The sequence below is a fragment of the Peromyscus eremicus genome, chromosome 11 (genome assembly GCF_949786415.1).
Source record: "Peromyscus eremicus chromosome 11, PerEre_H2_v1, whole genome shotgun sequence".
NCBI classification, from domain to species: Eukaryota; Metazoa; Chordata; class Mammalia; order Rodentia; family Cricetidae; genus Peromyscus; species Peromyscus eremicus.
In genome coordinates this window covers 73,907,533-73,923,742 of record NC_081427.1, presented here as the reverse complement: position 1 = coordinate 73,923,742, position 16,210 = coordinate 73,907,533, and the positions used below count along the sequence as shown (strand labels likewise).

General features: G+C 38.9%; 1 protein-coding gene across 1 annotated transcript in view; it reads left to right on the top strand.

Moving 5' to 3' along the window:
* Mctp1 (multiple C2 and transmembrane domain containing 1) overlaps nt 1-16,210 on the top strand; it is a 375,829-nt gene that overhangs the window by 99,057 nt on the left and 260,562 nt on the right. Inside the window, exon 3 of the mRNA XM_059276583.1 lies at nt 12,748-12,890. Coding sequence (XP_059132566.1) covers nt 12,748-12,890 — 143 coding nt within the window. The remainder of the gene's footprint in view (nt 1-12,747; nt 12,891-16,210) is intronic.

Genomic DNA, 16,210 nt, shown 5'->3' with positions numbered 1-16,210 from the left:
ACCTACACTGTATGCAGAGATTGAGTTATAAGTAGGAATGTTTAAGTGGCTGCAGAGCATCATCAAATCTTTATGGGTCCCCAAAGTATAAGAAGCTATTTATATTTTATTACATACTAAGTTTGGAATAATATTGATTCAAATTTGTTAACAAGAAAGCTCATTTGTCCCTGAGAATAAAAGCCAAGGCTGTTGTGATTAGATGCTGTTTAAAACATAAAGAACTTTAATACTGTTTTCGGGGAAGAATGTAGCTGGAAGTTTTCCTGTGTCCCACCCAGTCCACAGCGGCTCAATCCCAAGTAAACACACAGAGGCTTATATTAATTAAAACTGCTCAGTCATTAGCTCAGGCTTATTACTGACTAGCTCTTGCACTTACTCAGCCCATTTCTGTTAATCTATATGTCACCATGTTTTCCGTGGCTTTACCTGTGTGCCATTATGTACTGCTCCCTGGACAGCGGGCTTGTGTCTCCTCAGTCTTCCTTTTCCCAGAATTCTCCTTGTCTGCTTATTCTGCCTATACTTCCTGCTTGGCTACTGGCTAATCAGAGTTTTATTAAACCAGTGTACAAAAGCATTATCCCACAGCAGAAGAGAGTCTGCCATCTTATGAGTATTGGCTTTATTACTATGCAGAAGTGGGCCTGATCAGAGCAAGGTAATTTTGTGTTGAACTTAAACTACTTCAAAGTGTAAATGATTTTTAAAATATTGAAGTTTTCATCAGTGTTTTGTGTTTTTAAAAGTTTGGAGGGCATGTATACTTTTCTTTATAATGAGAAAACAGAAACTGTTGATTTTCTTTAAAAGAAACAATTGGGGCATGGAGTTCAAGAAGAAGCAATCAGTGTTCTCTAGGTCAAGACTACTCTACAACTTTTAAGACATATATCTATAATGTTAAAATAAAATTAATGTTTCTAAAAACCAATCCTGAAATCATGATAGAAAAAGCAATCTGAATTCAGTCTCCAGTTTCTTTGCTTCTGTCATTTTATCATCACTATAAGCCATTTTAATGAGGTGTATGATACAGATAATAACAGTCAAGCAGATGTTGCTAGAAAAAGCTTGGGAACCGCAGGGTGTAACGTACAGCTGCCCTGACTTGCTTTGAACATAAGCATGGACAGTACAGAAATTTGGTAACCATGACTGCCACCTTGTGGTTTCATGAAATATTACAACAAAACTGCGCTAACAAGTTTTAGTAATTTCCTGAGATTTATTAATTTTTATTAATAAATATTATTATTATTATTATTATTATTATTTTGTTGTTGTTGTTGTTGTATCCCTACTAAAGATTTGCTGTGAATCAGTGGCTTGGAGTTACATGGAATTCTAAGTTTAGCAGCCAGAGAGTCTGTAGAAAATGACTTCTTACACCCCATGAAGAATTTTAATTTGAACCTCAACCTGACTGGCTCCAAACCTATCCTCTACAGCTGGTCTTATGAACCCATTGCATAAACCCAACATTGTATTATGGGTTCAATCAACTACAGATCAAAAATATTGAATGAAATTGAATCCATACTTAACATTATGGGCATTTTTGTCATTATTCCTTTTAATGGTATAATATCATGGTTATTTACATTGTGATAGGTATAAGTACTCTAGAGCTGATGCATATAGGTTATATAAAAATATTACACTATTTGTAAAAAACCTGAACATAGGCCTAGTTAGCTGCAGGGATTATCTCTATCTGTTTATCTATAGATAATTAATCAGTTTGTTCCTAGACATAAGTAAAAGCACTGAGTGATGATGATCCTAGTACTGCTATATTTTTTAAAACATCTGGTTACTCATCAAATTAGATATAGATGATAGATAGATAGATAGATAGATAGATGATAGATAGATAGATTATTGTGGTAGTTTGAATGTAATTGTCCCCCATAAGCTCATAGGGAGTAACACTAATAGGAGACGTGGCTTTGTTGGAGTAGGTGTGGCCCTGGAGGAAGGGTGCCACAGTGGAGGTGAGCTTTGAGCTCTCATATATGCTCAAGCTAGGCCCAGTGTCTCAGTTCACTTCATTTTACCTGAAGGTCAAGATGTAGCTCCATCTCCACTCTCAGTTCCATCTCAGCACCACGTCTGCCTGCACACCACCATGTCCTGCCATGATGATAATGGACTAAACCTCTGAAACTTAAGCCACCCAATTAAATGTTTTTCTTTGTAAGAGTTGCTGTGGTCATGGTGTCTCTTCACAGCAATAGAAACCCTAACTAAGACAATGATAGATAGATGGATGGATAGAAAGAAAGAAAGAAAGAAAGAAAGAAAGAAAGAAAGAAAGAAAGAAAGAAAGAAAGAAAGAAAGAAAGAAAGAAAGAAAGACAGGTAGATGATACAGACAGACAGACATAGGCACAGGTATAGACACAGAAACAGTATAGACAAAAGAGCTGTTGTCCCATTTGGACCCACATAAAAGTCATCTGAAATAGGGCTCATAAGATGGTTCAGTGAGAAAAGATGCTTGCCATGAAGCCTATATGTGAATTTGATCCTCAGGACACAGATGGTAGAAGAGAATACTTACTCCTTAAAGTTGTCCACTGACCTCTGTGTGTGCAGTTATACACACACACAAAGAAGAAAGAAATGAAATTTCAAAAATTAAAAAGGAGAATCACCTGGAATGAAGGCCCAGAAAAGGAATTGCTAGGTCATAAGACATAGAAAATTCATAAGATTTCCAGATACTGACTTCTAAAATTGCCAAACATTCTGCCCTTCCATCAGCAGAACACAGGTTTCCATCTGTCCACATCTTCAGCAGCATTGGATATTACCTATCATACTGGGACTTTGGCTATAGTTTGAAATCATTCTAGAAGGAAGGCCATGTACTTAAGGAAACCTTTGTATGGAAGCCAGCACATTGAAATCCCAGGGTGATTGTAAGTCAACACAATTATGCTACCAAAGAACATATTAATAACCCAGAACATCAGTTATACGTAGCAACAGGCATTTGATGTGTGTTTATGGACTGAGTTAGCTCAGCAGTTCTACTTCAGGCTAAGATGTTGGAATGCCCCTGCCTTATACCCGTGCCTCTCTGGGATCAGGGAGCTGACCAGCTCTGTTTTTCTTGTGGTGACGGTAGAAGCACAAGAGGAGACCTAGTCACTCCTGTGTCTGCTTCACACCCATATTCACTAAGATCGGGCCTTGGTCTAGTTAAACTCATTCACCAGGGCAAGAGCAAAATGGATTGCAAAGTCAGTGCATGTAAAGACAGATGAAGATTTGTGTCCGACAATGGAATCTAACATCCCTGGCCATCCAGAGCAACGTGGATACATTATACCACACTGTTGTTTAGTGAGGCAAAAATACATAAAGGTGTCTTAAAACCAGCAAGGAAGAATTTAACCAAGACTATTACTGTAAGGATTGAGACTTACAATACAGAAGATAAAATGAATTCATTTCCATTGAGACAAAAGGCAGAAGAATTTTAATGTTCCAGCAGGCTGGAGAAAAGAAACCATGGAATATTTGAGAGGATACTGGTCCGAGGTATTAGACCATCTGTCTTTGCTGATTGGCACACATTTAAGCTGAGTTTCTATTTTCCACAAAGAATGGGAGATAGAGACCCTAAGCTTTTAGATTTTATTTTAACCAATACATAAAAAACAAGATGTGCATATTAATAGGATGAATGTAAGTGTTTAATATGTAATCATGTTATTATAATAATGAGGATATGCATATTGATTGTAAACATTTATCATTTCTTTTTAAAATATTTTCAGATTTTTAAAAATTTCATGTATGTGAGTATTTTGCCTACATGTGTGTATTTGTAGCACATGTGTGCTGTGCCTCAGGTGGTCAGAAGCGTCCTTGAATCCCCTGAAGCTAGAGTTAAGGGCAGTTGTGAACCACCATGTGGGTGCTGAGACCAAACCCAGATCTCAGCAAGAGCACTAAGTGCTCTTAACTACTGAGTCATCTCTCTAGCCCAATTTTCATCATCTCTTATGGTGAAAATTTCAAAATCTTTTCTTCTGGCTTCAGGTAGATAGTACTATCTATATCATCTACATGATAGTGGTGTCTGTACTCACCCACCTGTGACAAGTAGATAGTACTATCTATATCATCTATATATAGTGCTATCTATACTCACCCACCTGTGAATTAACCGACTCATGTGTAAGTCCACCTGAGTGCCCACTGATCAGTCTTTTCTCATATCCCACTCCACTACTATGCCTAATTTCTGGTAACCTCAACTTTAGAACTCTCAACTTCTGTATGATCAACGTTTTTTAGAGTCCACACAAGTATCACACGCAGTGTTTGTCTTTCAGTGCCCAGCTTACTTCACTTAGCACAATGATCTTGAGTTCCATCTGTGTTGTCAGAATGATAGGATTTAACTAATGAGTAATAATGTGCGGTATTTATCTACCAGAGTTTCTTTGTTTAGTCATCAATTGAAGACTCTGGTCATTTTAATTTTAGCTATTATTGTGAGGGAGCTGCAGTGAACATGGGAATGTAGATGTTTCTTCAACCTATAGATTTCTCTCATACACACATGCACACACACACACACACAGAGCAGAGGGGTTGCTGGATCATTTGATAGTCCTATATTTAGTGTATGTGTGTGTGTGTGTGTGTGTGTGTGTGTGTGTGTGTGCAGGCTAGAGGACAACTCAGTTGTTATTCCTCAAGTGCTGTCCCCATCTTTTTTTGAGGCAGGTGCTCTCATTGGCTTGGGACCAGTTGGGCTACATGGGCTGGCCAGTGCACTCCAGGGATTTGCCGGTCTCTGTCTCTCCCGTACTGGGATTACAAACCACCACACATAGCTTTTTTAATGAAGTTTCTCAGGGTTTGGACTCAGAAATGATTGCAGAGCAGGCACTTCACTGATGGAGCTGTCACCTGAGCCCACATTTAATTCTTTGAGGCATCTCTACACTGTTCTCCACAATGGCTGGGCAAATTCCCACTAACGGCAGACAAGGGTTCCCTTGCCCACATCCTCACAGCAGTTGTTACCTTCTATCATTTTGATGACCGCTGTTCTTACCATGTCCAGGTAATTCTTATTTCCTCTGATAGTTATGGTCCTGAACACTTTTTCACCTGGCACTTGGCCCTATGTTTCTTGATCACATTTTGGTTTTTTTTTTTTTTTTTTTTTGGTTTTTTGTTTGATTGTTTGTTTTTCAAGACAAGGTTTTCTATGTAGCCCTGGATGTCCTGGAACTCTCTCTGTAGACCAGGCTGGCCTCAAACTTAAAGATTCGACTGACTTTGTCTCCCAAGTGCTGAAATTAAAGGTGTGTGTCACCATCACCTGACTTCTTGATCACATTTCAGAGGAATGATATCGAGTTTCCCAAGACAGGCTTTCCTGGACTGCTAAGCCTACCAGAGACTGGGAGAAAATGTGTGTCTCAGGCCAGCAAAAAGGTTGAGCTGGTAAAGGTGCTTGTCTAACAAGCCTGGTGACAGAATCCAGAGCAAACTCGGAAGGAAAGAACCAAATCCATGGGATTATCTCCTGAGCTCCACACAGGCACTTCCCTCCACGCTCCCCACCACATGCAATAAAAGTAAAATACATGTTAAGGGGGCAGATGAAGAATTGCAATTTTCCCAAAGTAAAGCTTTTTGATAAGGAAGTGAGAGATCCACAATAAAACAAATCTGTGGTAAACTTTAGTCAAGTCGAAAAGAATGTCAAGGCCGTAGTGGCTGCTGCATATGAACTGCGCAGTAGTAACCAGAGTCTTCCCCATGGATAATGTGGTCAGAAGCACAGAATTCCATAACTCCCTCTTCTGAAAGTTGATGTCTGTCTGTCCTGATGGCCTTAACTAATCCTTATCTGATTACTTTCCAAAGCCCCCTCCCCTGGAGACATTCCGGGCTAGGTAGATGCTCAGTAGTTAAACCACTTGCTATGTGAAGACCCAAGTTATAGTCCCCAGAACATACATTACCACACACTTGTAATCTCAGTGGCCCCAAGGTGAAAGAGAAGATGGGACAGGAGAATCCTGGGGAACTTGTGGGCCAGCTATCCTGGTATACATATTACCAAACAACAAAGAAACTCTATCTCAAATAGGGTAGCAGACACAGGCCAGCACCCAGAAGTTCTCTGGCCTGCACACATGTCCCTTAGCACATGTAAACCCACATTCATTCATGTGAACACACACATACACATACCTCCATAAGCATCATATACACACCATACATACCCTCACACAAGTATACACATGTACATGTAAAATAAAGATCTTAAGGTTTTTACATTGTTAATGCCTCACAATGGAAATTAAACTGGCATTAGTTCTGTTGGGGGAAAACCATATTCAAGGTATCTTAATTGCATATACGTGTGTAGACAAATTCTAAACAGTCTTAGTAAATAAGAAACACAGAGCCAAATACAAAGGTAATAGCCAAAGAGATCAGAGATCCATGACTACCTTATCTTACCACCTCACCGCAGTCACTTCCCCAGAGAGAGTTTCTTCCTGCCTGACTTGTGTTTTTATTGCCTTTCTGTTCTGCCTTCTCCTTGGCTCTAAGCCCAGACACATGACTTCCTTGTCACTTCCTGTCTATACAGACTTCCAGGTCTTTATGGTTGGTACTGGGATTAAAGGCTCATGTCACCATGCTTGGCTGTGTCCTTGACCACAAAGAGACTATGCCTGCCATGTGATCGGATTAAAGGCATGTGTTACCACTGCCATACTTCTGCTTAATGGCTATTTGACCTCTGATCTCCAGCCAACTTTATTTATTAACATACAAATAAAATCACATTTCAGCACAAATAAAATATCACCATATATATGTTTCTGAATTCTGGACATCTGAGTCTTCACATCAGAGACACAGTCCTCCTGGAGCAGAGTAAAATGTTCCACTATGCCAAGTCTGAGTCCTGTAGTTCAGAATCTCCAAGTTCACAGAATTGAGTCATACCATGATCCAAGTGGCTTGTTACTGAGCAACTGAAAGTGACTATTACACATGGCACTGATGTGCACAGCCTGTTGTATCGGAGAGCTCATGTTGACTTGAGCTTTGGGGAGGCAGGAAAGTACATCAGAAGTTGTGATACACAGGTCTAAAATATCTGATTTTTCACTGATATTTCAATGATTCACTGACCATTTTCGGCTCAGTGAAAAGTTGTTTCTCATTTAGTTATTTGTGTGGTGTCTGATTGCTAATGGGTTTTAAATATTTTAAATTTCATTTTATCTCGTGTGTATGAGAGTTATGCTTGCATGTATGTGCACTGCATGTATGCATGATACCTAGGGAAGCCAGAAGAGGACATTGGCTCTCCTGGAACTAGAATTACAGATGATTGTGAGCCACCATGTGGATGCTGGGAATTGAACCTGGATCTTCTGCAAGTCCAGTCAGTTCTCTTTAATGAATAAGACATCTCTCCAGACCCTAGTTGTTTTGTTGTTTGTTTGTTTGTTAATTTATTCAATTGTTTGACTTTTAGGGGGCTTTCACCCTTGCAGTTTACCTCCTTACAAACTTATCTATTTGTAGGCAGACATTTTTGTCCTGCCAGCTGCTCTCAAATAACCACACACAGACTTAATATTAACTATAAATGCTTGGACAATAGTTTGGCTTGTTTTTAGCTAGCTCCTATAAATTAAATGAACTCACTTCTAGTAATCTATGTGCTGACCTGAGGCTTATTTGCCTCATGTACATACTTCCCATTCTGCTCGCTCTGTGTCTCACAGCATCTCTGACTCCACCCTTCTTCTCCCCAGCATTCTCTCTGCCCCCAAAATCTTGCCTAGCTATTGGCCAATCAGCTTTTTATTAAACCAATCTGAGTGGCAAGCTTTCACAGTGTACAAAAGGATTATTCCCTGGCATTTCCCCCTTTTCATCTAATTAAAAAAGGTTTTAACTTTAACATAGAAAAATTACATACCACAAAAGCAGTTATCAAGTAAGAATTATAGTTACAATATCCAGTTCATTTGTGTTTTGCAAAATTAGAGAAAATACTTTATTATTTTTCTTATCTTTGTGTGTCTAAAGTTTTATATCTAATTTACCTTTTTATCATAACTAAGGAAAACATTAAGTCTAATTATTTAGTCTTTAACTCCATCAAAGACCCCAGAAGGGTGTAATGTTACCTAATGACAGAGACATCTGCTGCCTGGATAATCACCCTAAATTCTTTTGTAATATTGGGGCATCCAACTTTGGCCGACACACCTGGTATATCTGACAGACATTTTTGAGAAGCAAGGAATTTTGAAAGACTGCCCTACCTTGTCTTGGCAAAGTTTGGCATTTGCTTTTTTTGCATCCTGTTGGTCCAGTTTGGGCAATATACTATCAGCAATTGAGGCAAGGGCAGTTTCTTTGCCCAAATGGCTAGCTTTTCCCATATAGGAAGCAAACTCAGTATGGAGGTTCTTCGATGCCTACCATCCTTTTTTGAAGTAAATTGGTGCTGTCATGAGCAGATGTGTCTCACTCTCATGAAAAGCCTTAGGTTATTAAATATATTAAAGACCATATTCTGTAGGTCTTTGAAGTGTTTGAAGACCATCCATCTATCTAAATATATCTGTGTATGGCTTTGAAAACATATCGAACATGACTATAAGTCTGACTATTATAGATGACTATTAATTAATCTGTATTTCATTAATTATACATTACATTTTTTAAATGAGTTGTATAAGCACAATACCCCAAACAAGAGTAGAAACATTATATATATATATATATATATATACATACATATATATACATATATATATATAGCAAAAATAACTTCAAATTTGTGTCAATAAACCAAAATCCATACCAATGTAAAATATTTTGAGATTAATAGTTGTAACCCATTTAGAGGTTTTTGGAGTTTTTTTTCTATCTGGATCTGTCTTTACTGCACGTCTGTAATCTTTCTTGTCTGCATGAGTAAAATTTGAACCCACCATGCAGCTTAGTTCATGGTGTGCTCGTTGGCAAACTCTGACAGTGCTCATGCTCGTGGCTCAAGCCCACAGGCAGTGGCTGGGAGACACAGCTCTGTCTCATGAGAGACATGAAACGAGGAAGCCATGTTTGGTTATGTTTTTGTGTGTTTAGAATCTTTTTTAAGTTTCTCAGGTCTTATATGGATATAGGTGCTGGACATTTGGGTGCCATTTGTAGGCAGAATTTCTCTATGTCTCAGCAACCACTCCAAATAACCATTCAGAGACTTATTATTAATTCAGAGACTTAATTATTAAATTAATTATTAAATAAATGTTCAACTGATAGCGTAAGCTTGTTTTTAGTTAGCTCTTACAACTTAACCCATTTCTATTCATCTATGTGCTGCCCTGAGGCTCGTTTACCTCATGTACATACTTCCCATTCTGCTCACTCTGTGTCTCATGGCATCTCCTCCAACTCTGCCCTTCTTCTCCCCAGCATTCTCTCTGCCCTGAAAATCTTGCCTAGCTATTGGCCAATCAGCATTTTACTAAACCAATCTGAGTTGCAGATCTTCACAGTATACAAAAGGATTATTCCACAGCAGCTATTTTTTTTTTTTGCTGGAGTCCTGTCTTATTATTATTAATTTAAAAACATTCTTATGCATTCAACACATTAATCTCTTGCCTGTTTCAGGCATTGCAAGTATTTCCAGTGTAACATCTTTTGGTTAACTTTGCCATGCTATCCTTAGTCAGACAGATGAATTTAACAACATGCAAATCTCTCACACACAAAGATCTATATATCTGTCATCCACATACTGCTTTATTTCTCATTTTTAAGATTTTGCTTAAGCTCTGAAGCATGACTGAGAAAATGAGTACATGGGTTTCAATAGTTCATCAAATATGTGCTGCAGCACCTCTACCACTCCGGGTCCTCAGTAGGTACTATGAGCTATCATATCAGTAATGACCATTTTAACTTTTAACATTTTGTTGCATTGACTCCCCTAAAGAATATATTTTAATATCATACCACATACTAGACCATATTCACATTCATATTTTTACTTTTATAGTACAACCAAACTATCAAAATGAGATGGAGTTTTACATTATATTCACTATATGTAGATTTGCAAAAACAAATTATTATATTTGGGGATCAAATACAGAATTTTTGAAAGGCTTTCATGTAATTCAGGCTCCCATGAATTTGTTGTGGCCCACAGAATTGTGTTGAACTCTTGATCTCATGCCTGTCCCTCTCAAGTGTTAGGATTATAGATGTGTACTGCTTTACAAGCTTAGAGAGGGCCCCAAGTGATGAAATAACCACAAGACAAAGGACAGTTTCTATATGAATCACAATCACTTGCATGTTGCTTCAGGGAGTAAAGTATTGAGAATGGATATGGAAGGAGGTTTAAGAGGCCAGCATTGTGGTAATAATGCTTAACACTTAGGTGGTGTTTTATGCTTTATTTTTCCTTAATCCATACATTCTGTAGACATTAAGTGAAGCTACAATTCGGGCTAATCAGGAAGAATTAAGCCAAACCTTAACATAAGGGAGATGTGAGAAATTATTTCCTAATTATAGAGATTGTTATACACTGGAAATTCTACTTGAGGATGTCACTGATTCTCTGGGAGTTTTAATAACTGCATGAACAATTGAGTCAAGATTGATCATATTGTCAGCCTCATGCCCAAATGAGAAATATCATAATGTATATGTAAGTATAAAGGCCTTTCTCTCCTATGGGCATAGTAGAAAAAAACCACAGATAATTAGACTCAAACAGCTAGTTGTGTATTATAAGCAATTCACTTGCCATTTCTGATTTTCTTTAACACTATATGAATATATATGATGTTATTTTAATATATTAAATAATGATATCACTAATTAATTGTATATATTACTAATTAACCTATTTATGGAGTTCAAACCCTCCTTATTAAACCACCTCTCAGTGATGACAAAGTGCTGAGGACAAAGTACTCAAAATGTGACAAAACCAGGTCATTCCCTCATTCTTCTCCCCCTCCCCTCAAATCCCCGAGACCTCCACCTCCATCCCTTCCTGGTATTCAAAGCTGTAATTTCTGAGGGTGAGAATATATAGAGCTAAGGATGATAGGAGGCCAACATTGAGACTCACTTTTCCATAAGGTTTTAGGTGAGTGTGAAATGTTGACCATGTCTGAGTCTTTTAAAACTAGTTTAATTGTTCAATATCATTGATCCTTTTTTTATATCAGATCAGACGAGACCAAGAGAAATGTCAGTTAAGCTCTGATTTATAGATAGACTTAGACTTACATATCCACCATTCAATCATGTTGATTTTTATTCATACTGGCATTTATACTCATTGCATAGTAATAGGCTTCATAAAGACATTTCATCAAGTGTATCATGTACTCTAGGCATAGTCATCTTTCATACCTCTTCTTCCTCTACCCTCACCCTCCCACTGATACACTTTCTTTCCATAGAAGTCTCATTTCTGCTTCAATGTCATTTACAAATAAATGACTTTGTGCATCTGTATATAATCTGGGATCCACACATGAGAGAAAACATGATTTTTATTTTTCTAAATCTGGCTTGCTTCATTTAATGTGATGATCTCTATTTGCTCCCATTGCCTGCAAACAGCATAACTTTACTCTTTTCAAGGTTAAATAATACTTCATTATGGATCTATAACTCATTATCTTTATGTATCCTTCTGTTTATGGTCACTGATTCCATGCATTGGCCACTGTGAATATTGCTGCAGTAACAACGGATGAGCAAGTGTCTCTGTGGTATGCTTAGTCTTTTGACTGTATTCTCAGGAATCCAGTAGCTGGGTACTATGGTAGTTCTATTTTTAGGATTTTGTTTATTGATTATTACTCATACTGAGCTTAGGGCTTAAACAAGCTCACTAAGTACCTATGTAGTTCTATAGTAAGGGCTATATCCCCACCCTCTATTTTTATTTATTTATTGTTTGTTTGTTTGTTTTTGTGGAACTTCCATACCCAGAAAATAAACCAAGAGTTGACAACTGTGACCGCATGATGTTAAAATGCTCACATCAAAAGAACAATTAAGTGAACAAAGAGATGGCCTACAGAATGAGAGGAAAAATCTTTGCTAGCTCAATATCTAATGGGATTTATGTCCAGAATGTAGATAAAGAATTCAAAAGCCAAATACTGCAAAGAAACAAGCAAACAAACAAAAACCAACCCAATCAGTAAGGTGGGTTAATGAAATGGATGGAAAATTCTCAGCAGTTCAACTGCAACTGGCCGGTAAACACAATAAAGTATATGATAAAAGTGTTCAGCATTCTACAGTGAGAGCTCCTGTCTTTCTGCAGCCAGAATGGCTGTCACTAAGAAAACAAATAGCAACACATGCAGGAGAAGATGCGGGGAAGGAGAGCCCTCAAACACCGCTGATAGAATGTAAGTGAGTTCCACCACGATGAAAACAATTGTGCTTCTGAAAAGCCAGGATGTGTTTACAGGATTTTGCTCAGAAGATAAAGTAATGGCAACGATGATGATGATGATGATTTGATCTTACCTCAATCCTTAGAGAAGAAAACCTTCTTTTCCTGTGCGATAGGTCTCAATTAACTTTTCCCCTTTCATTCTTTCTGATGTTCCAATGAGTCTCACTTCCACAGAAAGGCATGGCTAATGTGGATCATGTGTATCTCTTCAACAGGGACAAGTGATCCATATGTGAAGTTCAAAATTGGAAGAAAAGAAGTTTTCAGAAGTAAAATTATACACAAGAACCTGAATCCTGTGTGGGAGGAAAAGGCTTGCATCCTTGTCGACCATCTTAGAGAGCCTCTGTATATCAAGGTGAGCAGTTTCTTTCCTTTTCTGTTATGGAATCTGACTCAGAAATCTTTGTTTAATGGTTGTTTCTCGTGCCTCCAAATGGGCTTTCACCAAAGACCACTGTTCATAGCTTTAAACCAACATAATAGGACACAAATGAGCTGGGGCGATAAGCTGCTGGAGGCCCTTCCATGTGGAACCGTTCTGTTGGTGGAGGCACAGGAGTGCTATGAGAGCCACCTCCACTTTGTGCTGTCAACAGACGCACTGCAGTTTGGGAGCACATGACAATATGTCTCCAAAGAACCCAGCGTGAAGGAAAGCTTCCACAGAAAACAGCATTTCACTTTGTTTTTTATCATGCCACTTAAGGTTTTCTTGTGGGAGATGCAGGCTGAGGGGACTGTGGCTTCCTCTTTTTCCTGCCATGGGATAGATTCATCCGTTAGTATAAATTTTTTCCAAACTAGGGAAGTCGTCTCACAAAAATGTCACTGTCCCTGCCATGTTCAAGGCTCCTGTTTAACCAGATATTATGAATGTATGCATATCAGTTTGCACAAAACAATAGACAGCATTGTGCTGATGTTCAATTAGTAGACAGATCCTCAGACTAGTGTGTAATCTTAGTCTCCTCGCAGAGCTATGATTCAAGGTAGCAGGACTCACTGCTCTGGCAGTTACTTCTGGAAATGTATATAGAAGATGCCACAGGTTTACACTGACCAAAATCTAATGCTTCTGGCACCTGTTAGCCCAAATGGTACACCACCTTCTCTGCCTGCCATCTCTGGCCTCACTGGCTGTGGTTGTATCTAAAGTCCTTGTTCTGAGAATCAGCAAGTTCCCGAGGCTCCTTCGATGGTAGATGATAAAGATAAAGGTATAAGAATAAAGGAGGCTACTTTGCTTCCTAAGAAGCATAGGGCTTTGGGGCTGAAGAGATTCAAGCATTTGCTGTCCAAGCAAGACGACTTTAACTGGGCTCCCAGGCACCCATATAAAAAGCCAAAAGTGGCTGGTACGTCTATAACTCCAGTGCGTGGAATGGAGACAGGCAGACCTCCAGAGCTCAATAGGCAGCCAATCTAGACAAAAAATCAAGCTTTGGGCGCAATAAAAAGAACATGTCTCAAATGCACACATAGATACATACTTAGATAGGTAGGGATGGACAGATATATACATACATATAATGCATGTGTGAATACTTACATACATACAGTAGAGAACAATTAGTAAGATCCACCCTGATGCCAACCTTAGACATGTACACTCCATACACACACACACACACACATGAGCAGGTACACATCCAATAGGATACTAAAAATCAGATAAATAAATAAATAAGTCAAAAAGGAAAGAAACTTAAGGTCTGTGATAGCATCAAAAAGGCACATGCCTTCCAATGAATGAGATCTGGCAGGGACAGAATGAAGAATCTTTCTCCTCTCCAGCTCAGGGGACCATGTATGGCCTATAATGAAGGCAATGAAATTATTAGGCCTTAGAAACATTCCTGGAATTTCTCTGCTTCATGTAAACAAACAACAATTTGAACTTGCTCCTAGTGGGTATGGGAGACAGCTGTGCATTGGAACTGAAAGTACATGCCATGAGTTAAGTGAATTGTGTAACAGTTGGTGCAGAACAGTTTCCTCAGCAGTAACTAAACCTTCCCATGCACACAATGTCCAATACAGACGTGACCCGAGTTTTGAAACATTCAAAGAGAACTCTGAATACTACACAAGAGAACTCATTGCAGAGTCCTGAAGATGAACCCACAGAAAAAGACCAAGAATCATATTTAAAGCAAACCCAAGTACAAAGACCATATTCCAGAGCATCATTCTTCATCAGACAAGCGAGCACCACAGTCCAAATGAGATGAAAAGGGCCCATAGCTAGACAGTGGGACAGGTAGGCATGGTGGCACTTGGGAGGAAGGAACAGGAGGATCACCAGAAGTTTGAGGCCAGCCTAGCCTGCACAGTAAGCTTTAGGCCTGTCTCTAAAGAACAAAACAAAAAGTCTTGGCATTCGGGGAGAGTACTGTTCATGTTGATTACAGGAAGAAGCTTTAGGGGGCAAACGGGCTATAGTTACCAAGAAACTTACAACTGTAGAGAAATCCACTGCAGAAACAGTGTATAAACTCAGGTTGTTCATTCTATAAACATCTAATAATTTGGAAGATTTTTTTTCTTTTCCTCTATCTAAAGTTAGTTGATTAATTTATTTTAGGTCTATATATGTATGTGTGCTTTACAGTCTTCAGAGCCTCACTTATATTTTTCTGTAAATTACTTAGTCTGTAGACATATATTGAAGCTTCACTTTAGGCCAACCAGGAAGAGTTAAGCTGAATTTTATTATAAGGGAATTACGGGGTTCATATGGGTGCACATGTGTGGGTGCTGTGTCCCTGAATGTGTGTTTGGCACATGTGGTGACCAGGAGTCAGTGACCCGCATGTTACTCAGCTGCCCTCCACCTTGCTTTTTGCAATGCGGTCTCTTGCGTGCTGCCTAGTCTATGAAGCTGGCAACAACGAGCTCCAGGACCTTCTGACTCTACCTCCCCGGGCACATGTAGCTGCACCAGCTTTTTTCACACAGGCTCTGAGGATCAGAACTCAGGTCCTCCTGCTTACATTGCAAGCATTTTGCTGACAGAGCCCCAGGATAGCCTTTTAGATTAAAAAAAAAAAGTCAATATTTTACCTGGTGTAGCTAGAGTTTTCCTGCCTAGCCCAGAGTCAGGACAAATCTCTGTCACCCGCCAGTCCCACAGCCACTCAAACCCGACCAAGTAAACACAGAGACTTATATTGGTTACAAACTGTATGGCCGTGGCAGGCTTCTTACAAACTGTTCTTACAGCTTAAATTAATCCATTTCTATTAATCTATACCTTGCCACATGGCTCGTGGCTTACCAGGATCTTCACATGTGGCTTGTCATCGTGGTGGCTGGCAGTGTCTCTCTCACTCAGCCTTCCACTTCCCAGAATTCTTCTCCTTGTCCCGCCTATACTTCCTGCCTAGCCAATGGCCAATCAGTGATTTATTTACTGACCAATCAGCAACACACTTGACATACAGACCATCCCACAGCAACCTGGGGCACTGGTCTGTCATGCTCCTGGATAGACTTTTAGGTTTTTAAAAAATCAATACTTTACCTGGAACACTGAGAAAAAAAATAAATTATGCCATTTTAAGATTTATCATTTCTGGTTCAAGGAAAGTGCTTTCTTCTACTAATGAAAAGGTCAAAGGTAATGGGGCTAAGAGATGACTTCATTACCTCTAGACATGATAAAAAAAAGGCTTT